The 22,989-nt window shown below is 42.5% G+C and overlaps 1 protein-coding gene across 1 annotated transcript in view; it reads left to right on the plus strand.

Annotated features, from left to right (window-relative positions):
* Positions 1 to 22,989, plus strand: part of SRPX (sushi repeat containing protein X-linked) — a 56,102-nt gene that overhangs the window by 20,610 nt on the left and 12,503 nt on the right. The window contains exons 3-5 of the mRNA XM_086615456.1: positions 11,637 to 11,696; positions 20,635 to 20,826; positions 21,441 to 21,617. Of these exons, the coding sequence (XP_086471582.1) occupies positions 11,637 to 11,696; positions 20,635 to 20,826; positions 21,441 to 21,617 (429 nt within the window). The remainder of the gene's footprint in view (positions 1 to 11,636; positions 11,697 to 20,634; positions 20,827 to 21,440; positions 21,618 to 22,989) is intronic.

The following is a 22,989-nucleotide window of genomic DNA, read 5'->3' on the forward strand; positions in this document are numbered from 1 at the left end:
ATGTAGGGGGAAAAAAAGCATATTGAAGTATGTTCATAGGAATTATTTCTCTGGACCTTAAAAGATGATAGTCTTATCTATACATGGTAGCGTTTGTTTGCCTTGTCAGAGTCCTAGTTTGCTTTTCTATCTTTCAGCATTCTAGTGCATCTAATGGCGCACTTGCCTGCAACATACCTTGTCCTCCTGTCCTTTCCCATTGAAAGAATCAAAAAACCCTTGTTTGTGTAGGGCTTTGTGTAATTCGGGCTTGATTTGTTATAAATTCAGTTTTATAAATTTCATGAGAAAAGTCTAAAAAAAAGCTCCAAAAAACCTCAACTGCTTCTGCTTAGCATAGAAGGTAGCAATGGCCTGTGAGAACCCTTTGTGCCAGAAGAGTTCGTGCCACAGGTGAGGGCTAGTCCTCAGGATCTGCTGTCCTGATGGAGGTGTGCCCTGCCGTCAGGGATGGAAACCACTGCAGCATCAAAGCATGTTCATCTGAACAGGGTTTCATCCCAGCACCTGAGATAGACTTTCACCCTTTCAAGTAGCCTGGAGGCAGGCTATAGTCAGTGCGGCTGTTGTGTGAGGGTGGCTGTTGACTCCGCTGCTACGCAGCTTATCCAGTTTCCTGGAGGGCTCCAGCCATCCCAGCTCCTAGGAAACTCTGATGAGACCAGGTATGCACAGCTGAACAATGCTGTCAACAGAGCTGTGTTGAGAGCTTTCACCTCACGGAAAGAAAGCAAAGTCCCTGCCAGCACATCATTTCCTCATGAATCCAAATGCACGCGTCACTTTGATTTTCAGGATGTGTAATTAAGATCCATCAACAAAGCAGCTTTGGAAATAGAGTGCCTCTGGGTGCTGGTCACACGTATCTCTGGGGGGGGTCACGTGGTCTCCAAAGTCCTGGCAGAAAGGAGGGGTTGCTATTAGGATGGAGGTGGGCAGTTCTCAGCTCAGGCTGCTAAACCACTGTGGAGGAAAGGGTCAAACATATGTCAGCAGCAGAAGTGCTGTGAGAAGCTAGCATAGAAAATAGGGCAGGTGGACATGTGCTGCAGGGTTATAAAACAGCTGAAATTGCCTGGAACTTTGTGCTTAGGTAGATGAGGCTACTATAGTCCATTTGACCAGTGACAGCGCTGTGAATAGTTGGGATGAGCTGCTGTCTGACAGGATGGGACAGTCCGGGTTTAGCCATAGACAAGTATTGCGGGTGGACGATGCTGCGTGAGAGCAGCAAAGATACCAGTAATACTTAACAGATGCTCAGGCCACGGACAACATGTGGACAGCCTTTGCAGAGCCTCTTGTAGTTTGTCAGGCGCAGAGTGTAAATTCTTCTGTATCAGGAGCTGACTATATTTTCCATGCACAACCTCATAGCTGCTGTAAATAAGGAAAGCTTTACTTTCCTGATATGCTTGACCTCTGGCTTAGACCACGCATGTGCTCAGAGTAGCAAATATATCACTGTGCAGCTCTGGTAGCTGTGTTTTATGTAGATGTAATACAGTGTGTTCGCCCTCCTTAAACCTATTGATTAAAGAATGTGCATCTTGTTCGACTGAATTGATTTACATTTTAGTGCTCATGACGCTTTTCATCCTTTCATTGATAACGGTCCGTGGTACTGTGACTGTTTCCTCATCATAAAGAGAGATGTTACCACTAGGTTTCTTTAGCATTATTTATTGAAGAGTTTCTTAAGCAAAAATCAAGCTTCAAGTTCCCCATGGCCTGAACAATGGAAACATTTTTCTCCAACCTCCTCAAGGTCGATCTCCTGCTGGCATAACTAGCTGCCATTCTAAATATTCAGGGACTTCTTTGGTTTATCTATTTTTATTTTTTTTTTTAGTTTTTATTTTGTTTTGCTGGATTTCATTTTGTTTTGAGATCCTTATCAGGTGAAGCCCTTTAAAAGGGAGGGCGAATGCTCTTGGGCCTTCTCTTGCCAACTTAAAAAAAAACATGGATGCTGACTTCTGCCTGTGCACCTAATTATTTAAACAAAAAACGCCTTCACCGATCATGCTGAAATCAGCATTTCATGAGAGCACTGTTCATGTACATAATGTTCGGATTTTTCCCTTTGAGCCAAGCTCCCAGCTTGACCCCCATAGCCCATCTACTTGATGAATCATTGTGGCACCTTTGTGGGTTGCACCGTTCAGCAATCAAGGGAAAATGGCCTATGTGGGAAACCAGGAACAACACAGAAGACTGATATTTCTCTTGAAGATGTACCAATGTCAGCTCCCAAATATATCATTATATATATATATTATATATATATATATCTGTTCATCCACTTTTTTTTTTTCCACAAAGATCAACACTTTTTTTCAATAGCAGAGGCTTTTGTATGTTTCACCCTTTTTGGCTAGATTTTCTTTAAACAAATTTTCTGTTGAAAACCAGCTGTAATGTGTACTTATATTTTACAATTCTGAAATTGCATTTTAAGCATGATTTGATTAAATCCTCACTTCCCATTGAATCACTCAAAACGTTGGATCGCAAGAACAATCTCGAGTAAACCTGAATTTCGAGAATTTAGGATTCTGGAAAAGCCTCATTTGTTTTCGTTGAATATAAGGACACAATTTTCATTAAGGATATTTTTTTTTTTTTTTTACAGCTTCAAGTGAATAGTATTTAAAACACACTTACTCAAGGCCTTTGGTCATTTTATGTGTGTATACCGCAAGCAGTATTTGGATACACTGCTCATCTTAACACCAAACACACTGTTACAGTAAAAACAAACGCACTGGCGATGGAGCAAGATATCTGGGAGCAGCCTAGGACTGCACTAATGTTCCTGGACCGTACGTGTGTGTTGGCAAAGGTGTTTGTAGCCTCTTGTTAAGTCTGCCAGCTTTTCCCTTGACTGCTGCTGTGTTACGGGACTTCTGGGTTGAGTCAGAGCCACTCAAACAACTTCCACTTTTATTGCCAGTCTGGAGAAGGAAAAATAAACCAAAATCAGTGGTGGAAAGTGTTTTGCTTTGGGTTTGCTGTATCTAAGATATGTACATGTGTACATGAAAGGAAGCAGAGTTGAAATGTACTTTACAGAGCTTTTCTGGACTAACTGTAACTTTTGCGTCCATGCAGTTTCCATCCCACCACTGACTTTTGTGAGAGTAAGCTGCATGGGCATGGCTGCCTACTTCTGGATGTGCGACTTCATTGAAATGAAAGAGACACCTTATGCCAGGAGTTGTGTTTTCTTTGTCATGCAGTATTTGCCAACACATGAAACGAGTTTTATTTTGTCAGCTGACTTTATGTAAAGCAATAGTTTTCTCAATGTGTGTAATCTGTTTTGAAACACCTTCATGGCTTGGTGTTAGCTGCACAGTTTCTTCATAGTCAGATTGGGTCACAGATGGCAAGGGAGGAGGGAAGAGATTATCTTTTGGGAAAAGAACCTATGGCTGCATTTGCCTAATCAGATTCGTGATTTCTATGTAATTGGACAGCTTTATTTCACAAAGCATAAGCTACTGCTGGCATGCAAACTTCAGACATCTCTGACCTCTTTTGAACTTGCTAATTCTGAAGATTTCTGTTCTGCATTTCAGTTGTGCTTTGATTATGACGACTTTGAAAGAACTGTTCTTTGATGGAATCTTGTATGAGGCATCTCTCTTGAAGCAAGTTAAAACCTGTGTTTTAACACATGGTGTTTGCATCTTCATCGATACTGAAACACGGTGAATTAATCTGTGTGTAGCCCTGAGGGGACCTTCTTGGTGTAGGATTACTTTCTGTGCCTGAAAGACCTTACACCTGCGGGGAATAGAAGCTCAACAGTGGTGTGGAGCTTACAGGTGTGCACTGAAGCTCAAATCAGTGCTATCTACGTGTGTATTTCCATAAATACAGGCAGGGAAGTTTCTAGACGTCTCTGGAAGTTAATCATCTGGGCTACTAAACTGCACATAGGATTAGTAACTTGATCTGGATGAGTGAGCTATGTTTGAATTCAGGAACATGCTGTAACTGTCATGATATCTTCTCAGCTCAGCACAACTCTTGCTGAATACAAGATTGCTGGGGTTTTGTGCTTTAACTTGCTTTCCCATGCATTTCATGGTTGGGACTGCTGATTGAGTCAAGCAGGAGACTGAAAAGTGGTGTGGCCAGTGGGAACGTCCTCTGAGGAAACAGGAGGGCAGATTATGTCTTTTAAAAGAGTTACAATGCATGTTGAAGGCTGCTTAATATGAGTAGTTGCCATTAGATTCTCTACATTTAAATGTGTTCATTAATAATTGTTGCATTTCTGTATCAATCCACCTCTAGGAAGGTTCAAGGCAAATCAGTATCTCTGGCTATTTTTTAATTGATTTTGCTGCCTCTGCCTCTGTTATTTGTTCTGCTCTGATTTCTGTAACAAAATACATTTTATATTTGTTATTTGTTTTGTTGGTTTTTTAAGCCTTACGGACTAGACGCAACAAAACATCTGAGCTGCAGTGCAGGCAGCTTTTAAATAAATAGTGAAATGCCACTAAAGCCAATGACATTTAAGCATGAGCTTTGCAGAACTGGGTGTAATGTTCAACCAGTAAAGAATGAGATGAAAAACCTGCCTTTCCGTTTTTACTACCGTTATAAAATGGGTGCAACTATTTTTACACACAAAATAAAGCCCCCTAATCTGAAGGTTGTGACCGTTTTTGATGCCTTTTCTGTCTCCTCATGTACATCTTCCATGAGTTCTGAGGTCTTAGCGTGACCTAGCCCTGCCATACTGCAAGAAGCTCTACAGTCTGCTGCATGTAAAGCTAAGTTTTTAAATTCATATATTGGATATGGCTTCAGGTACTGTGGAATGTAAAACTCTGAGGCAAAACATTGGAGGAACTAAATCCAGATGTTACAAACTTATTGGTAGAAACTGGTCATCCTCTTCTTACACATGCTTACACAGATCAGCTGTTTAAATATGGAAGGAATTCCCAAGCACACTCCTCTGTTTCGAAGGATAGATCACATGTGGAATAAGCCTTTCTTTTCCTCACAGTATCAAGAGTAGCCAGTGCCTGCAGATGGGAGAAGATGCCATCTAAGCTCATTTAACTCGCATTGTTTCCCTGTGCACAACACAGTTGTCATTACAGCCACTTTTGGCTTGGGTTTGGTTTTATTTTTTTTTTCCACACAGTTTTCCTTTTGGTTATTCGGTGAAATATACTATGCAACTGAAATTGGAAATTATCATTGTATTTTTAGGATTGGTTTCTTTTGTTCTTCATTTCCCAGCAATGTTAAAAAAAAAAAAAAGGAAATGCAGTGATCTTTTCTGAAATACATATTTAAGTAAATTTGTAGAACCACAGAATCATTTAGTTTGTGAAAGGTCTTTAAGATCATCGAATCCAGCCATTAACCCAACACTGCCAAGTCCACCACTAAACCATGTCCCTAAGCACCACAGCTACATGTCTTTTAAATACCTCCAGCGATGGCAACTCAAGCCCTTCCATGGGCAGCCTGTTCCAATGCTTGACAACCCTTTTGGGGAAGAAACTTTTCCTAATATCCAATCTAAAACTTCCCTGGTGCAACTTGAGGCCATTTCCTCTTGTCCTGTTGCTTATTACTTGGGAGAAGAGACTGACAATCCTCCTTTCAGGTAGTTGCAGAGAGCTATGAGGTCTCCCCTGAGCCTCCTTTTCTTCAGGCTAAACAACCCCAGTTCCCTCAGCTGTTCCTCATAAGACTTGTGCTCCAGGCCCTTCAGCAGCTTCATTGCCCTTCTCTGGACACGCTCCAGCACCTCCATGTCTTTCTTGTAGTGAGGAACCCAAAACCGAACACGGTGTTTGAGGTGCGGCCTCACCAGTGCTGAGTACAGGAGCGCGATCACTCCTCTAGTCCTGCTGGCCACACTGATATGAGACAGGATGCTGTTGGCCTTCTTGGCCACTTGGGCACACTGCTGGCTCGTATTCAGCCGGTTGTTGACCAAATTGGTACTATATTTAAGACTTCAAGCTTCAGCAGAGCATTAACTGGAACATTGACTTTTGCTGATGATTTTTACAGTATGTACCTCAATTTTAGGTAATCCTTTAAACCCTGAGCAAAAGAGCATGAGAAAGGAGGGGGGGGGGGTGGGGGGAAAGGCTTAAACTCAGTGGTGTAAATTGACAAAATAGTATTACCTAAAAAAATCTGAGCTTTTATTAATATATTCTGCAGGATTTTAAGTACAGTAAACATGAACTCTTCAGTCTGTTTGGTGCTAAATTTGTGAGGAGAGCACTCCTGTACAGAAAAAAGCCTTATTGCAGGCTAAGTGCTGTAGCCTCTTGTACTTAAGTGCCTGAACTTGTCTGGTCTCAGGGCAGTAAACTGTAAAAAGTTTCCAGTTGGTTTCATAAACTATGCTGTTGTTGTCTATAGCTTATTTTCAGTTGATCCAACTCAAAAAGAGTTAAGAAATTCCCATGTCAGTCAGGGAAAAACATCTTTGCATAGTTATTCTGCCTCTTATAGCCCACTTTCCTTCTTTTTCTCAGTTATAAAGGATTTCTAACACAGTAGCATGTTAAGTGTTGTTCATGGACACACCTGCGTATGCAGTGCCTGCCTTGGCATTATATTCTTGTCTCTTGATTCTACCAGCAGACGTGCACAGATGAACCTTTGCAACAGGGAGAAGAGTCCTGTGCACGTGACCCTGAATTTAGCCATGTGCAATCACTCACAGAATCAGTGGCATCAAACAGTGGAGCTCCAGAGTCCTCATTCCCTTTATCTGTGTGGGTAATCCCAGTGACCATGGTGAAGATCTTAAAGTGAATAACTCTGCTAAGATTTATATGCAATTACAGGCTTTAATCTTGTATTTTTCACTTACTGGTGCTTTGCTTTTCCTTTTAACTTTTTAAAGAAACCTTTAATTCTTCTACTGGTATTGGTTTTTCTTTTGTGCATTTTTATTATTATTTTAAACCCTCCCTTGCTGCTGCTTGTCAGAATTAAAAGATCCAGTGAGAAAATGCCTGGTGTCAGGTTGGAGAAGGTGCAAAGTTTTTTGTTGTTTGTAGGATCAAGATGGCTAAGCAGTTATTTATAGTTCATCCAGTTCTGGAGACCTTTGAGGCAGTAAGGCTGAATGGAAAGATTGTTTTCCAATTAAAGGTCCATACCATGTAATATCTGAAAAGTTTTATTGTGAAGGTTACCTACCCATTAGAGAGGTTTTGCTGACCATGGTATGAATTGGTGTGCCTGACAAGTGTGGTGAAGCTTGGCATCTTGTTGTTTGGAATGGTGTCTTTCTATCTGCTCAGGGATCTGCAGTGGAGTAATGCACTTAAGAAAGTCAGGTTTTGAGCAAAACTGAGGGACAGCAGATGTACTCTTAAAATTTACTCTGCAATCTGATAGCATTTGTCTGTCTTCTCTGGCTCAGCAAACACCAACAAATTGATTGTCACTCTTGCGTAGCAATCAAAGTATTCTCCTCTCAAAGCTTTTGTAGACTTATTAAGAAACAGAGGGGAATACGATCAGATCCTAGAGATATAGGAAATATCTTACTCAACGCCTGTTTGGCTGTGTGTGTTTACTTTATCTATCTTGGACAGTGTGTAAATGAGAACATGTCATTGTAATCTGTACTCGTTCATGAACACAGCTATATGGTTCGCGTTCTTCCCTTTCTTTTTCAGCTGACCAGGGCCCCTGGCCAGGAGAGCAAACACTGGGCCGTAAGTGGCAATGGAGCCGTCATGAGAAACTGTGAATAGCAGCCTCCACTGGATGTAGACTGTGGTACTAAAGCAGCAAAGTACTTTATCAAATGCTTGATGATGAACGTAAACATCTGTAATCAATTCTGAGTGGATTTAGGGTTAAACAAGTGATCTCCTTGAGGCTGGTGAGACCACTTCAGGAGATACTTCAGTGTTTTGCTGAATGAGATTGGCATGAAGGCTGACATCAGGACACTTGAAGTGGATGCGGCAACCTCAAAACACAGGCAAAACTGATCCTGAAATGATCTGATTTAGGTTTTGTGCAAATGGGTAACTGTCGTGTGTCTGAGTGTGCCATGAGCTTGCTGGTTTGAGTGCTAAAAGTAAATGTGTTCTCTTAATAATGAATTCTTCTTGTATGAGGATTTTTAGTTCGTCAGAAGACTTATCATCTTAGCTCCTCCTGTCCTGTCAGGCAGCCATATTGCTGGATTTTTAATTTGGCACAGACTATTGGAGTTGTGGTGACAGACACAGCTACATGCTTTCTACTGGGTTGCATATAGTTTCATTAAAACTCTATGCCTGTGTGTAAAGAGAAAGCTTTCCTATGCGTCCCCCAGTTAGACAAATATAGTGATTATTTTGTGAATGAAGAAATCTTTTTTCTTAACATAAACGGAATTGTCTAAGTTCATAGATTAATCTCGTAATAGATTAATCTTAAAATGAAAGTGTTATTTTGTGCATTTTCGTGGTTGTCTGCCAGAACAAAATCCACAGCTAGTTTTTGCAGGAATCCTGAGCTGTGATGTGGGACATCTGTCAAGCAGCTTGTTGTTCTTGTCATTCTTCCTCAAATACCCAGTTTTTGTACCATGATAATTTTAGCACTTTGAATGCAGAACAATGCTTTGTCCTTATGTGGCTTGGCAGCTAATTTTGAACGTATGTGAAGCAGAAATACTTTGTTTTGTGGCTGAGAAAATGAAGATGAAATGGCAGTTTGCTCAGGGTTCATGGGGTGGCATCAGTGGGGAACGAGGCTCCAGGTCACACCTTATGGCTGCTGGGACAGAAGCCATCTGCCGAAGTGGGACAGTTTTGTCGGTGGGCTGCGGCGTAACGTGTCTGGGTAACACGGCAGCGTAACCAGGTCTGTCAGAGCAATGTAGGTGGGTGAATGTGGGGAGAGGTTGTGGAGAGTACCAGATCCAGGCACACATGAAAAGGACATGTGGATACAGGAGAAAATCCAGCACCTCTGGGTGAGGTGATGCAGCAGTGCCCAGGAAAGTGGCATGGTGGTGTAGATACATCCTCTCAGATCCAGCCTAGCTCTTCAGGGACAGCCCTCTGGATGAGGTTGGTTCTTCATGGCATGGCCCTGGGCTGGTGGGTGATGCCCAAACTGCCTTTGGTGCTCCCAGCTGGCACAGGCTCTGCCAGCCCCGCTGAGGCTCGATGTCAGCCAGTGGGCTCTCTGTGAGAAGACGTGGTGGGAAAGTGGGAGGGAGGCCTTCCCAGGGTAGCTTGGGGACAGCCTCTCCTGTGGTTCTTCAAGCCAGGCCTGTGGTTTCGAGCTAGAAAATGAACTGGAAATGAGAGATGTCAAACTCCTCATTTCAGGGCAAGAGTAGCGAATAGCTCTTTCAGGCCAATTTTTGTTAGAAGACTTTCAAAAGCACTCAATTATTTCTTGTCTACAGAAAGATAAAAATGTGGGAGCTCACATAGCTCTAACATTTACTGATTTTTAACGGCTAAAGTCACTGCACTAAAATTTGGACAATTAAGAGCGATAACACTGAGATAACAGTTTTATAACCCTCAAACTGAGTAATTAGCTAAGAGTATCCCAATTTCTGACAGAATAATTGATGCTTAGAGAGGTGTTCGTTTACATATCAAGGTCTTTGCGAAGCCCTCGAGGATCGCAGCTTGCTCTTTATGTTATACAGTCAGATTTCAAGTGCAACAAAGTTTAACGTTTTTATGTTGAGAAGTTTCTCAGCTGTCAGTGTTTAGGCATCAAAAATTCAACCACAATAGTAAATATAAAAAAACACAGAGAAATGGCTCCTAAGTGATAGGAAGCCTGTGCTATATATAAAGCCCTTGATTTCAGGGGAGAAGCTGCTCAGAAGTTGACCTCATCAGATCCCAGCCCGAAGCCTTCTGAAAATTGGTGGAAGGATTCCCAGTGGTAACAGCAAGTTTTGAATCAGGCCCAAGGTGAATTGTGGGGTTTTGCTGCTTACAAGGTACACGCAAACACAACTCTCATGATTTTTTCACATGGGCAGCCTAAGTGGTTCACAGAGCTGCAGTATCAGCGGAAGGTTTTGGTCCAACGTGGAGCGCACCCGTCTGCCGCTTCCCTGCGGTTCCCAGAAGGAGCTGCCGAGTGCTGCGAGCTGGTCGCAGATCCTGGGCGCTAGCGCCCGACACACAAATAACGCGGCGAGAAGGGTCACGGGAGATGCAGAGTCTCATCTTGAGGCGGTCTGAACCCTCACGAGCAGTGCTGGGACTGATGCTGTGGAAGGCACTGCCTTTCTGTGCACGGACCCTGTGCACTAAAGCTACTTCCCTGGAGCACCTGCAGATATGTGGGCTGGGTTTTCCAGAGGCTGTGACAGTAAAAAGTAAAGTTTCACTGGTTTCAGGACAGTTTATTTTGTTTTTGTTTTTTTTTTTTGTAAGAAGTGGAATCTGTTGATAGGCACTGACAGTAATTTTGGGGAGACAAACGTTGTTTTGGTAGCTCTTTTATCCATATGCTAAATCATTCTAGCCATTAACGTGTCTCGGGTTTGATTTCTGCAGAAAATTTGTGTGCTTTGCACATGAAATTAGTCGCTTGTGGAGATGCCTGAATTATTTAATTTAGCCTAACTTTAAGCAGCAGCTTGTACAGACCATGATCCCAGACTTCAGCAAATGGTGATGAAAGATCCCCTTAGCTGTAATTTGAAATACCATATGTGAGAAGCTCCTGTAGCGTAGTGCTGAGCCTCCTTAGCACCCGCCTGTTGCATGCAAGGTTTTTAGAAAGATTTCTCAGAGGGGAAGTTTGTATAAGCCCTTCTTCTTGAAGAAGACTTACCTAGAACTTAGACTGGACTTTGTGCTCTGAACTTGCTGATTTTAAGTAAATGTCACTTAAGGATATTTTGAAGGCTTTCTTTCTGACTGCAGTGTTTTATTGATGAATTACTTGAATGGTGGTACTCCGAATGGTTTCCGATGTTTATAAAGCAGTTCCTACCTTTATTTTAAGCTTTTAGCCATTGCACAAGTTTTTAAAAGTACAGAACTGTACTTTTTTTTTTTTTTTAACAACCCTAGAAGACTGCTTGATACCAAACTATGTTTTTGATTTGAGTGTAACTTGTGTTTGCAGGTAATGTGCCTCAATGTTTTGTTCTTGATATGAAGATCATACAGGTTGTAAAAGAGGGTTGTTCTGTAGTTACGCACATTTTACTTCTGCTGTTTGGCCTGATGGCTGTTAACAGCCACTGACACTATGGAACCACTTTATAGTGAAAACTTTGATGTGCCCCTTCACCTCTACCTCTTCTGTTCTCTCTGCTCAATAGATCAACTTCATGGTAGGTGGGCTTTCTGTAACAGAGAACCTGTGACTTGACATGTGCCACACGGCACTGCACAACATCACTCTAGGAGCAGTGAGAGAGATTTACCATTTTGCTTAATCATCAAATTAATTTGCCCCTTCCAAATTCACTATAAACTGGGTCTGCTACGAATCTGAGCTTCAGAGAAGCCCGCGCTGATGGCATTGCGTAGATTATTGCATCCTAATCTTGCATGTCTTTTGCAAAGCTTGCTTTTATTCCTAATTCATATTTCCTTTCTTGCTGCAGTTTTTTTCTCTATTTTGTATTGTAGGATCGGGATATTCACCCCTTGAAGATGACGAAGATGTGTATGCACGCAATAGATATAAAGGTGAATGCTTTGCTTATGTGCTTAAGAGGATCAGCTGATTGCTGAGAGGAAGCTTCGTTCTTTTTCTTTTCATGAATTATAAAGTCTTGGTGATCCAGCTCCATGTTTTTTCTCATGGATTTTTAGGTAAAGATTTAACTTCTACTTTTTTAAACAATGGAAATTAGACCAAATAGTGATCACCACTCTTATGCACCTGAGTAAGTAACTTTTGCACTGCCTTTGCTCTTGGAAGATCAAGTTGTTAAATCATGAAAACCTAGGAAGAGCTTCTCTTTCTTCATACATCCTAACAAAACCATCAATGACAAGCCGACTTAGGCTACTGATGGTAATGTATGGAAGTACATGCAAGAGAACTTGGTTTTCATGACTTTTTTTTTTCTCCATAGAACTGTTTGCATTTCAGGTTAACCTGCTACCTGAAATGCCAAGTGAAGTGTGTTTAATGAACAAACGTGTACATTCCAAAACAAATTATATTGCTGGATGAATGAGTGAATGGGCTGTCATGTTTATAAAGCAAATTCAGGTTTTCTTCCCTGTTCTAGATGATTTTGCCATTCAGCAAGTTTGAGAAGTTTTTTGCCACTACTGGTGAATCTTCCATTTACTATGTCCATTTTCTTAAAAAGTCTGCTTCTGGTTCAATACCTCTCTCAGCCAAAATCCCCCAAAAGTAAAGAAACTTAGCATTTAATTTGTCGCTTTAAATGATAACTGTGTTTCTTTTTAGTAAACTAATCTGTGGACATGCTAGAATTGTAATGTAATAATTTAGATTACTTGAAAATACTGGACATTGGTGTCTTGTACATTATTGATTCTCTGCAAAGAATCAAAGGGCCTTATAAGGTAAGTCATAATATAATTCATACATTTATGAACAACAAAGAGGAAAGCACAGATGCTGTGGCTATGTTGCTGTTTTCATAAATGTCTTATGTTCCAGTAAAACACTTCAGTATAAAATTTTGCCTTCAAACACATGCAGAAATATTTCTCTAAAGTTTTATTTAGGTAAACTCACTTTTCTTTGCCTTTTAACATGTAACTCTCTGCAGACACATAGAGAAAGAATTCCAGAGATCATGAAGATAAATCAATGCCAATTCATACCAGGGCAGGCAAGTAGTTAAAATGCGGATCCTGTATAAATTCCTTTTATACGGTGATCCAAAATGGATTATACTCATGTCAGCCAAAATGTCACCAGGGTAAGTGAAACATAATGACTCATTCACGCAGATATTAAAAACTGCCCTGAATTTGCAAGCACTACTGCCAAATGTTGAAGATCAGACAATGTGAATCTAAGAGTATAAAGCGTTGGAGTAGAAAAGGCTCGCTCTTCATTAGCATACTTATTTAAGTTGGTATTGGGGGTAAGGGGTGGAGGAAGAAAAGCAAGGAAAAATGGGCTGCGTAGCCACGTTCGGAGCTTCTCCTTCTATGTGCAGTCCAGCATTTTGGGTATGGCCCATTGCTCGGCAAATAAACCTTCCCAGTAACAAATAAGTAAATGAATTTTTTTAACTGATGTTAACATACGTAAGCAGCATTGTTTTTTCTTTGCACACATACTCACTAAATGGTGCAAGCGAGCACGCAAATTGGTCCTCTTTGGCATCTGCAAACAAAACACTGCAGTTTATTACAGGGCGGACCTCCTACCAAACCCTTTTGTCTTCATCTGGATGTTTTTCAACTTTCTCAGCTTTCCAGAGAAACATTGCTGAGACTTTCTGTGCCCACAGCATTTTAAAAAACTTTTTCCCTTCCTCCATGGTGAACCCTCAGCTCTGTTGACTGGTGTAGGGCTTCCCGAATGCAGCAGTTTTCCTGTGTTCATCACAACTCTAGTGCCACTGCTGTGATGATCCTCATTCCTAATATTTTTCTCAAATGCTGTAAGGATCAGATGGTAGCCCTAGCTGTAGAGGCAACATTGTGGCTTCAACCATTTCTGTATGCTGCCTGTTTTCCAGTGGTTTCAAACACAGGATTGAGCCTCTGAAATGTTTTCCTACTAAGTGATAATGCAGGCTATTGTTTTCACGGAGGAATGGCACAAACTTTCTGTTAAACAAAAAAACTTAGATCCATGGTACCTAAACCCTCAAATTTCAATTAGGTGAACGGAGCCCAGTACAGATGGTGAAGCTTCAGAAGAGGTGCCTGGGAAACCTGTAGCTTTTCTTATTCCCAAAGTCTTCAGGAACATGGCTGATCTTGTCTTGAGGCAGGGAACAGCTTGTGTGACCTCTCGGGGTCCCATCCAGCCCTAATATTCCATAAATACTCCATGTAGCTGCTTAGCCTTTGAAAACCAATATGTGCCTTCACTTAAAAATAAACAAACTTTGATCTAAAACTTTGTTGTATTGTTTGATGTGCTTTCAGGCATAAAAGCTTTTTAAGTTAGCTGGGTTTTTTTCAGTGATATCAGTTGGTCTAAACCCAGATATTTGCCCTCTTTTTTAAACTCTGCCTCGCCCACTTTCTTCTAATCACATTCAGTTCTAGAGTAAGCATAATAATGTTTTAGATCACACAGATGTTCCTCCTAAGCTCTTAAAGTTATCTGCATCAAAAAGCATGTCTGTTTTTGTTTTTCTTTCTGACAGTATGATTTGGTCCAGTAAAAGATGTATTACCCGTCCCTAAGAGCCTTGCTTTGTTTCTTTCTGTAGACCACCATAGCTGCAGTGACACTACAGAAAGGGCTTTTTCTTTTTCAGTATTCCGTTTCTGTGTTAAACTGCATTTGTTAGCTGTTAGCCACTTTTTTTTTTTAATATATGTGCAGCTGTTTACTCAAGGCAAGCATGTTTGTAAAGCCAGAAAAATTGCAGAAAAACTCAGGCAATTTGTAATTCTTGAAACAGCTGCTTTGTCTTTTTTTTTTTTTTATATCAACCTCTTGATCACGTTGCAAAGTGCGTTTGTCGTAACACCCTTTACAGAGGAAATCAGCCATGTGTGTTTGCACCTTACATGTGTAGAAAACTCGAGGCATAAATATCTTGAACTGATTTGCTGAAGGATTGCCTAGCTGACTGGGGCAAAAAACCAGTCTACCTGAGTCTTCATCCCCCCTGTTGTGCCCCTTCAGCCACTGTTCTTTTAGTAACCAGGTTTAAACCCCTCTGCAGGAAAACTGAGGCCTCCTCCTTAGTTAGATCCTACAGCAAGTGGGAAAAGTTTTTGGCTTTTTTTAATTAAAAAAAAAATAAATATTGAAGTTCAAGGTCTTAGGGCATGAGAAGAACAAGTGGGACAGAAAAGTTGGAAATGTTAGGGGTGAGGCCACTGAAGGGGAGATAATGGAAAAGCTGTTGTTAGCTCAGGAGGAGAAGGAGGACTTCTTCAGGAGGTGAATGAGACAGAGGCTGCCTCCGTGAATCTGACATGCGTACCTTCCCCTAGAGAGTGGTCAGAGATGATGCTTGAGGGGACACCAGTGGCAGTGGGTAGGCAGCTAAGGAGGCTGCAGAGATGGATGCTCTCATCACTCATTACTTCAGCAGTAGCTGATTGACTTCTGTTCCCCACTAGCTCACACTCCTCACCTGCTCTTCCAGTTTTAATTTGGTTCACAGCAAGCATGAAAAATGTAAAGCCACTGTGATATAGCCCCTCAACAAAGTGGCCTAAGTCAGTTGATGGGTTTTTTTTAATGTCTTTTGGTAACTAGGATAGGAGCCTGGTTGACAGAGTCACTTGGGAGGCAGTCCTGAAGGACAAAGGAGTCCAGGAAGGCTGGACATTCTTCAAGAAGGAATCTTAAAGGTGCACGAGCAGGCCGTCCCCATGTGCTGAAAGATGAGCCAGCGAGGAAGACGACCAGCCTGGCTGAACAGAGAGCTTTGGCTGGAACCCAGGAAGAAAGGAGAGTTTATGACCTTTGGAAGAAGAGGCAGGCCACTCAGGAGGACTACAAGGATGTCGTGAGGTTATGCAGGGAGAAAATTAGAAGGCCCAAAGCCCAACTAGAACTTAATCTGGCTACTGCTGTAAAAGCCAATAAAAAATGTTTCTGTAAATACATTAGCAACAAAAGGAGGGCTGAGGAGAATCTCCATCCTTTATTGGATGGGGAGGGAAACATAGTGACAAAGGATAATGAAAAGGCTGAGATACTGAATGCCGCCTTTGTCACAGTCTTTAATAGTAAGACCAGTTGTTCTCTGGGTACCCAGCCACCTGAGCTGGGAAACAGGGACGGGGAGCAGAATGAAGCCCCCATAATCCAAGGAGAAACGGTTATCGACCTGCTACACCACTTAGGCACACATAAGTCTATGGGGCCAGATGGGATCTTCCCAGGGGTACTGAGGGAGCTGGCAGAAGTGCTTACCAAGCCACTTTCCATCATTTATCAGCAGTGCTGGCTGACTGGGGAGGTCCCAGTTGACTGGAAGTTAGCAAATGTGACACCTATCTACAAGAAGGATTGAAAGCAGGATTCAGAGAGCTACAGGCCTGTCAGCCTGAGCTTGGTATGAGGGAAGGTTATGGAACAGATTATCCTGAGTGCCATCACACGGCACGTACAGCACAACCAGGTGATCGGGTCCAGGCAGCATGGGTTCATGAAAGGCAGGTCCTGCTTCACTAGCCTGCTCTTCTATGACAAGATCACCTGCTTAGTGGATGAGGGAAAGGCTGTGGGTGTCATCACCTGGACTTCAGTAAAGCCTTTGACACTGTTTCCCACACCATTCTCCCAGAGAAACTAGCTCCTCATGGCTTGGATGGGCGTGCTCTTTGCTGGGTAAAAATCAGGTTGGATGGCCATGATCAAAGAGTTGTGGTGAATGGAGTTAAATCCAGTTGGCAGTGGCCCCAGGGCTCAGTACTGGGACCAGTTCTGTTTAATATCTTCATCAATGATCTGGACAAGGGGGTCAAGTGCACCGTCAGTAAGTTTGCAGACGACACCAAGTTGTATGGGAGTGTTGATCTACTTGAGAGTAGGAAGACTCTACGGAGGGATCTGGACAAGCTGGATTGATGGACCAAGGTCAGTTATGTGAGGTTCAACTGGACCAAGTGTCAGGCCCTGCACTTGGGTCACAACCACCCCATGCAACGCTACAGGCTTGGGGAAGAGTGGCTGGAAAACTGCCCGGTGGAAAAGGACATGGGGGTGTTGGTCAATAGTCGGCTGAATATGAGCCAGCAGTGTGCCAAGGTGGCCAATAGCATCCTGCCTCATATCAGAAATAGTGTGACCAGCAGGACTGGGGAAGTGATTGTCCCCCTGTACTCATCACTGGTGAAGCTGCACGTCAAACACTGTGTTCAGTTTTGGGCACCTCACTACAAGAAAGACATGGAGGTGCTGGAGTGTGTTCAGAGGAGGGCAGTGAAGCTGGCAAAGGGTCTGGAGCACGAGTCTTATGAGAAGTGGCTGAGGGAACCAGGGTTGTTTAGCCTGGGGAAAAGGAGGCCGAGGGGAGACCTTATCGCTCTCTGCAACTACCTGAAGGGAGGTTGTAGCCAGGTGGGTGTTGGTCTCTTCTCCAAAGTAACAAGCGACAGGTCTAGAGGAAACGGCCTCAAGTTGTGCCAGGGGAGGTTTAGATTGGATACGAGGAAAATTTCTTCCCTGAAAGAATTGTCGAGCATTGGAACAGGCTGCCCAGGGAAGTGGTTGAGTTGCCATCCCTGGAGGTATTAAAAAGCCATATAGGTGTGGTGCTTAGGCACGTGGTTTAGTGGTGGACTTGGCAGTATTAGGTTAACAGTTGGTCTCGATGATCTTCAAGGTCTTTTCCAACAAAACAGTTCTATGATTCTAGGATTCTATTTGCGTTGATTCAGGACCAGCACAGCAAAATGTAGGTGCAAAATGTAGTTTCCATTGAGAAAGTGTAAATGTAAATGTGTCCTAGAGACACTCTACACTGAATATAAATATCTCATGTATAAGAAATATAATAGGCTGTATTGATTTTTGTTTATTTATGTAAAAATAAATACCCTCAGGGGTCCGTGTTGGGCCCGGCCCTCTTCAACATCTTTGTCGGTGACGTGGACAGTGGCATGGAGTGCACCCTCAGCAAGTTCGCCGATGACACCAAGCTGTGTGGTGCCGTCGACACGCTGGAAGGGAGGGATGCCATCCAGAGGGACCTTGACAGGCTCGAGAGGTGGGCCCGTACCAACCTCATGAAGTTTAACCAGGCCAAATGCAAGGTCCTACATCTGGGTCGTGGCAATCCCAGGCATAAATACAGACTGGGTGGTGATTGGATCGAGAGCAGCCCTGAGGAGAAGGACTTGGGAGTACTGGTGGACGAGAAGCTCAATATGAGCCGGCAATGTGCTCTTGCGGCCCAGAAGGCCAACCGCATCCTGGGCTGCATCAAGAGGAGCGTGGCCAGCAGGTCGAGGGAGGTGATTCTCCCCCTCTACTCTGCCCTCGTGAGACCTCACTTGGAGTACTGCGTCCAGTTCTGGAGTCCCCAACATAAGAAGGACATGGACCAGTTGGAGAGGGTCCAGAGGAGGGCCACGAAGATGATAAGAGGGCTGGAGCACCTTTCCTATGAGGACAGGCTGAAAGAGTTGGGGCTGTTCAGCCTGGAGAAGAGGAGGCTCCGGGGTGACCTTATAGCGGTCTTCCAGTACCTCAAGGGGGCCTACAGGAAAGATGGGGAGAGGCTGTTCAGGAGGGCCAGTTATGATAGGACAAGGGGTAATGGTTTTAAAATAGAGGGAGGTAGGTTCAGGTTGGATATTAGGAAACAATTTTTTACTATGAGAGTTGTAGAACACTGGAACAGGTTGCCCAGAGAGGTGGTGGATGCTCCATCCCTGGAGACGTTCAAGGCCAGGTTGGATGAGGCCCTGAGCAACCTGATCTAGTTGGAGATATCCCTGTTCCTTGCAGGGGGGTTGGACTAGATGACCTTTGAAGGTCCCTTCCAGCCCTAACCATTCTATGATTCTATGATTCTATGTGTGGAGCTATCCAAAATTGTGTAGAAAAACGCACATCGTAACTGCAGGAATTAAGAGCTAGATGTGAACATCTGCCAAAAATGATCTAGAAATTATTTTTAAGTGCTTCCTGTGACTTTTTAAGGATGAAGGCTAAAACTCTTTGTGTTTTGTTTGTTTGTGTTTTTATTTTTCATCTTTCTTGCAGACTTTGAAAGTTTTGTCATGTACCTCCTGCATGTCACACACTGTCACACAGGATTTCAGGACCTGTCATCATTGTCTTTTCACCTCGTAGTCCCTCCTTCCCTCCCTCCCTCTCTCTCTCCTTATGTCCTTTTCAATCTTGGAGCTGAGAAGGGGCAGGCTTAGTCACTCCTTGTGTAGGAAACTTCTAATGAGAATCTGCCTGCTGCAGAAAAAGCACAGCTTTCTTGGTGCACCCTATTGTCAAAGCTAAACAAAGATTTTGAAGCTTTGGCTGGGAAGAGGAAGTCCATGTTTGATTCTGCACCCATCAATATCACAGTATGGTATTAAATCCTCACAAGAAGACAGTACCCATATCCTGAGTATTTTAAAAGTGTAGCCCTGACCACTTATTAAAGGTTCAGTTTTATGTACTTGTGTTTCCCCTTTTTGTATGAGTTTGATAGGAGCATTAGCCATGAAGTCCCAGCCAAATTCCAGCTTTCCTGTGATTTGGCACATACATCCATTTCACTGTCCTGCATCTCGGAGCAACTAGAAGGTGGTTCTCGTACTTCAGGCTACCTTTCTGTGGTATTGGGGAAAGGTAGTCCTGCACCCGTCTTTTGAGGTGAAGAGTGCAACACATGAAGTCCAGATCTTTGAGAACATTTAGAATTGGATTTAAATTTCTCCAGGTTGAGTTCCCTTTTCTGAATATGTGCTTAGTATATAGGGTGCTCATGAATGAACATCAACAGTCTCTGAAGGATTTGACAGTAGGAAGTGCAGGGGTTTGTGCTGTCAAATAATATGCCTTGTGCCTGAACACATGTTGCACTTGGAAGTTAGAAATTACTGCCAAAAAGAGAGGAATAAGGTCAGCTCTTTCTTGAAAGCTCTTCAGTTAGTCTGTTGGATTGGACACTTGCCTTCAGATTTAATCATGGCAATGGTACTGTGCCCATTTGCAGATAGAAGGCTGTTTTGTTGACAATATAAAGACTATTTGAATGTTTCAGTGTGGCACCGCAGAACTGCCGAGAACAGCCAGGGAGCTGCTGTTCTTGCACACTTCCCAAGCTCCAGTTCAGGCTTAATCGCCAGGTGCTAACTCAGGAAGTATCTTTGCAAAACTTGAGCCGTACTTAAGCCCTGAACAGTTGTTCTGACACACGGAGGATGTGTACAGACTGGTTTGACATACTGGCAATATGATTTATGGAAGTTGCATCCTTTCTAACTGTGGGAGAGTTCGGACTATGACAGAGTTCAGCCAAGGCAATGTCCTTTACTGCACAAATTATTATGGAAGATTTGATTTTTTAAATGAGCAGTAAGAGAGCTAAATGTTGTAAAGATGACAACTACAGCTAGACTAAATGTGTTCCTAATGCAAATTTCTGTTACTGAAGGGAAGTTGGATGTATTCAATTAAAAATAAGAGGGGAAAAAAGATCCGGTTGTCATCGAACTGTCCACGTGGTGGCACACTTCTTCCATGGACAAAAGAAAAATAGAGCACCCACCCACCCCCCCAATCTAATGGCTACAGTCTTTAATGTTTGTAATAAAAAAGAGCTGCCAGTCTCTGAAGGGCTGACCTTCTGGTGTATAAGACTTAGTGCACCTTGCTGCACTGTTACTTTGCCACTTTGAGGATTGGTGGCTTTTTAAATAAGACTTTTTTTTCCCCATTTCTTCTCTGTGACCTTGAATAAAGAAAGTGATTTTATGTTTGTGTCTGACCTTTACATTTTGCAAAGTGTTATGAGTGGTTTCTTGTTCTCTGTGCTAGAAACACCGTGGTGCTCCCCCATTAAGGTGAAACATGGTTATGCAAACTGCAGGACACCTCAAGGGGAATATTACAAGAATGTATTGGGGACAAGATGTGATATTCGCTGTCAAAAAGGCTACGAACTGCATGGCCCTCAGCAGCTAATTTGTCAGTCAAGCAAACGCTGGTCTGGGAAGGTGCTCTGCAAACGTAAGTAGCTGTGAAATCTGTGCGTGCGGCTCGCGCCTCCGGTTCAGCAGACGATAAACTTCACTTCCCTTTGAAACAGTGATCTTGAGTTTGTTATTTGCATTTTAAACATTGACAGCATACTTGGATATGTATATTGCCTTGTTGCTGAGGATCTCACAGTGGTACATGTCATGATGAGTATCATGAATGGTACAAATACTCTTGGCAGAGGACAAAGATAGGGAACGTTTTATCACTATGGAATATCGATTTGTGGGAATAATTTTATGACAAAGCCATAAAGCTGCTTTAAGATATCACCCATCTTGGATTTTGTAAGCTGACACAATTTGTATGAAGTGTCTAAGTGGGCTCTTGCAGTAAAGCATTTTCTGAGAAGTGAGGAATAGGTACTTGTCATCTTTTTCTCATATGAATATTGCATTAGGCCACTGTGTATGTAAAGTTAAATTTGAAACGCAGCTAATGAGAAGAATGTGAAAAGCCTCATGTGCAACATGACTTTCACTCGTCATTTGCTAGCTGCATTATTATTTCTGTGTAATACCTCACGTTCACATTACTCTGAAGAGGGATAACAGGTTTCCAGAAATCTTTGTTTTCTATTCCAGAAAAGCGCTGCCCCACCCTGTCCATGCCAACCAATGGGGGCTTCAAGTGTTTAGATGGTGCCTACTTTGGCTCAAGGTGTGAGTACTACTGTTCACCGGGATACCAGCTGAAAGGTGACCGTATAGTAACATGTATGGACAACAAAGTTTGGAGTGGCCGGCCAGCATCCTGTGTTGGTAAGTAGGATGGTTAGTCTGCATCCTGGAAAGTCTACATCTTGAGGTACCTACTGGTGCCCAAATCCTCCACATGAATTCCAAAATGCTCTTTTATCCAGTTCCTGGGGAAAGAAAAGGCAACTGTCTCTTTTGAGGAAGCTGAGAACAGTTTTGTAATGGATAGAGAGTGCTCTCTGTCACTTTATACAGAGAGCAAGTGACTGTCTTCCTTACACACATGCTGTCAGGTCCCAGCATTATCACTTTAATAAAGGTGAGGCTGGTGTAAATGGTCAGTGCTTTACAGCAGTGCTTATAACAGCCTTCGCTGATGTCCTGGGTGACTCGTCGTTAGTCTGTTAGTTCGTAATTACTGTGCTGCTCTTCTAGCATGTTCTCTGTGCTGCAGTCTGTCCTGATCTCTGCAACTTAATGGTAAAACAGGTTTGAAACGAAACCCTTTGACCTCCCCTGTTGCTTTTCTTTCTTGGGATCATGGTTTCCAAATATATGCAGGGAATATGAATGGATTGTAGTTACCAGCATGGTTGCAGTGAACTAGACTAAATTTCAGCCTAGTTCACATAAGTTATGCCAGCAATTTTCGTTACATAGTCAGCAGTCTCCCGGTAACCTGACCTGGAATAATTGTTTTTATATACATAAATCAAAAGAGAGATGATAAACAAATATTGAGATTTAACTTTCCTTCCTACTAATGAGATTTCAGCAGATAGTGAAGTCTCAGCTGCTGCTTTTGTTTCTGGGAAGTCTCTGATAAAAGGTTCAGTAGCCACCCACAAAGGAAAGTATTTTTTGGCCATGTGAATTGGCTATCAGTAATTTAAACTTGTGGGTGGTAGAGTATTTGTGCTCAGTGTTTTCTGTATATGATAACTTGGTTTTCCTCAGAATGCCTGTGGCTCAGTCTAGGTTAGCAAATGGCTTTGGAGTCTCTCCACTGTGGCCTGACATTTGCAGAATTTTGTTCTGGTTTCCTGTTACTTGGTATGTACAAATGTAGAAATGAGGCTTCTGCCTAGGTCTGGACTGTTTGTGGTGTCTCTTGTTTTTATTTGCAAAAACAAGCTTTGTCCTTCTCAGTGGTGTAGGCAGAGGAAGAAAAACAAAACCTTTTAAGTTTAGAAATGATAAAATGTTGTCTTCTGTATTTCCTGGCACTTTCAGAACCTCATCTGTTTGCAGCAATAGGGTGCTTACAACAGAGAATGCTATCTTGCACAGTAGAGTAAGAAAATATGTCTTAAGCAAAAAAAAAAGTGGCTAAGTTAGCACTAACACTTGTTTTTGATTCCAAAAATGCAGGATAGTTGTTGCATAGGATACGATTGCAAGTCCCATGTAACTCAAAAAAAGTAATACTATTATT

Source organism: Tauraco erythrolophus, chromosome 1 (assembly GCF_009769465.1).
Source record: "Tauraco erythrolophus isolate bTauEry1 chromosome 1, bTauEry1.pri, whole genome shotgun sequence".
NCBI classification, from domain to species: Eukaryota; Metazoa; Chordata; class Aves; order Musophagiformes; family Musophagidae; genus Tauraco; species Tauraco erythrolophus.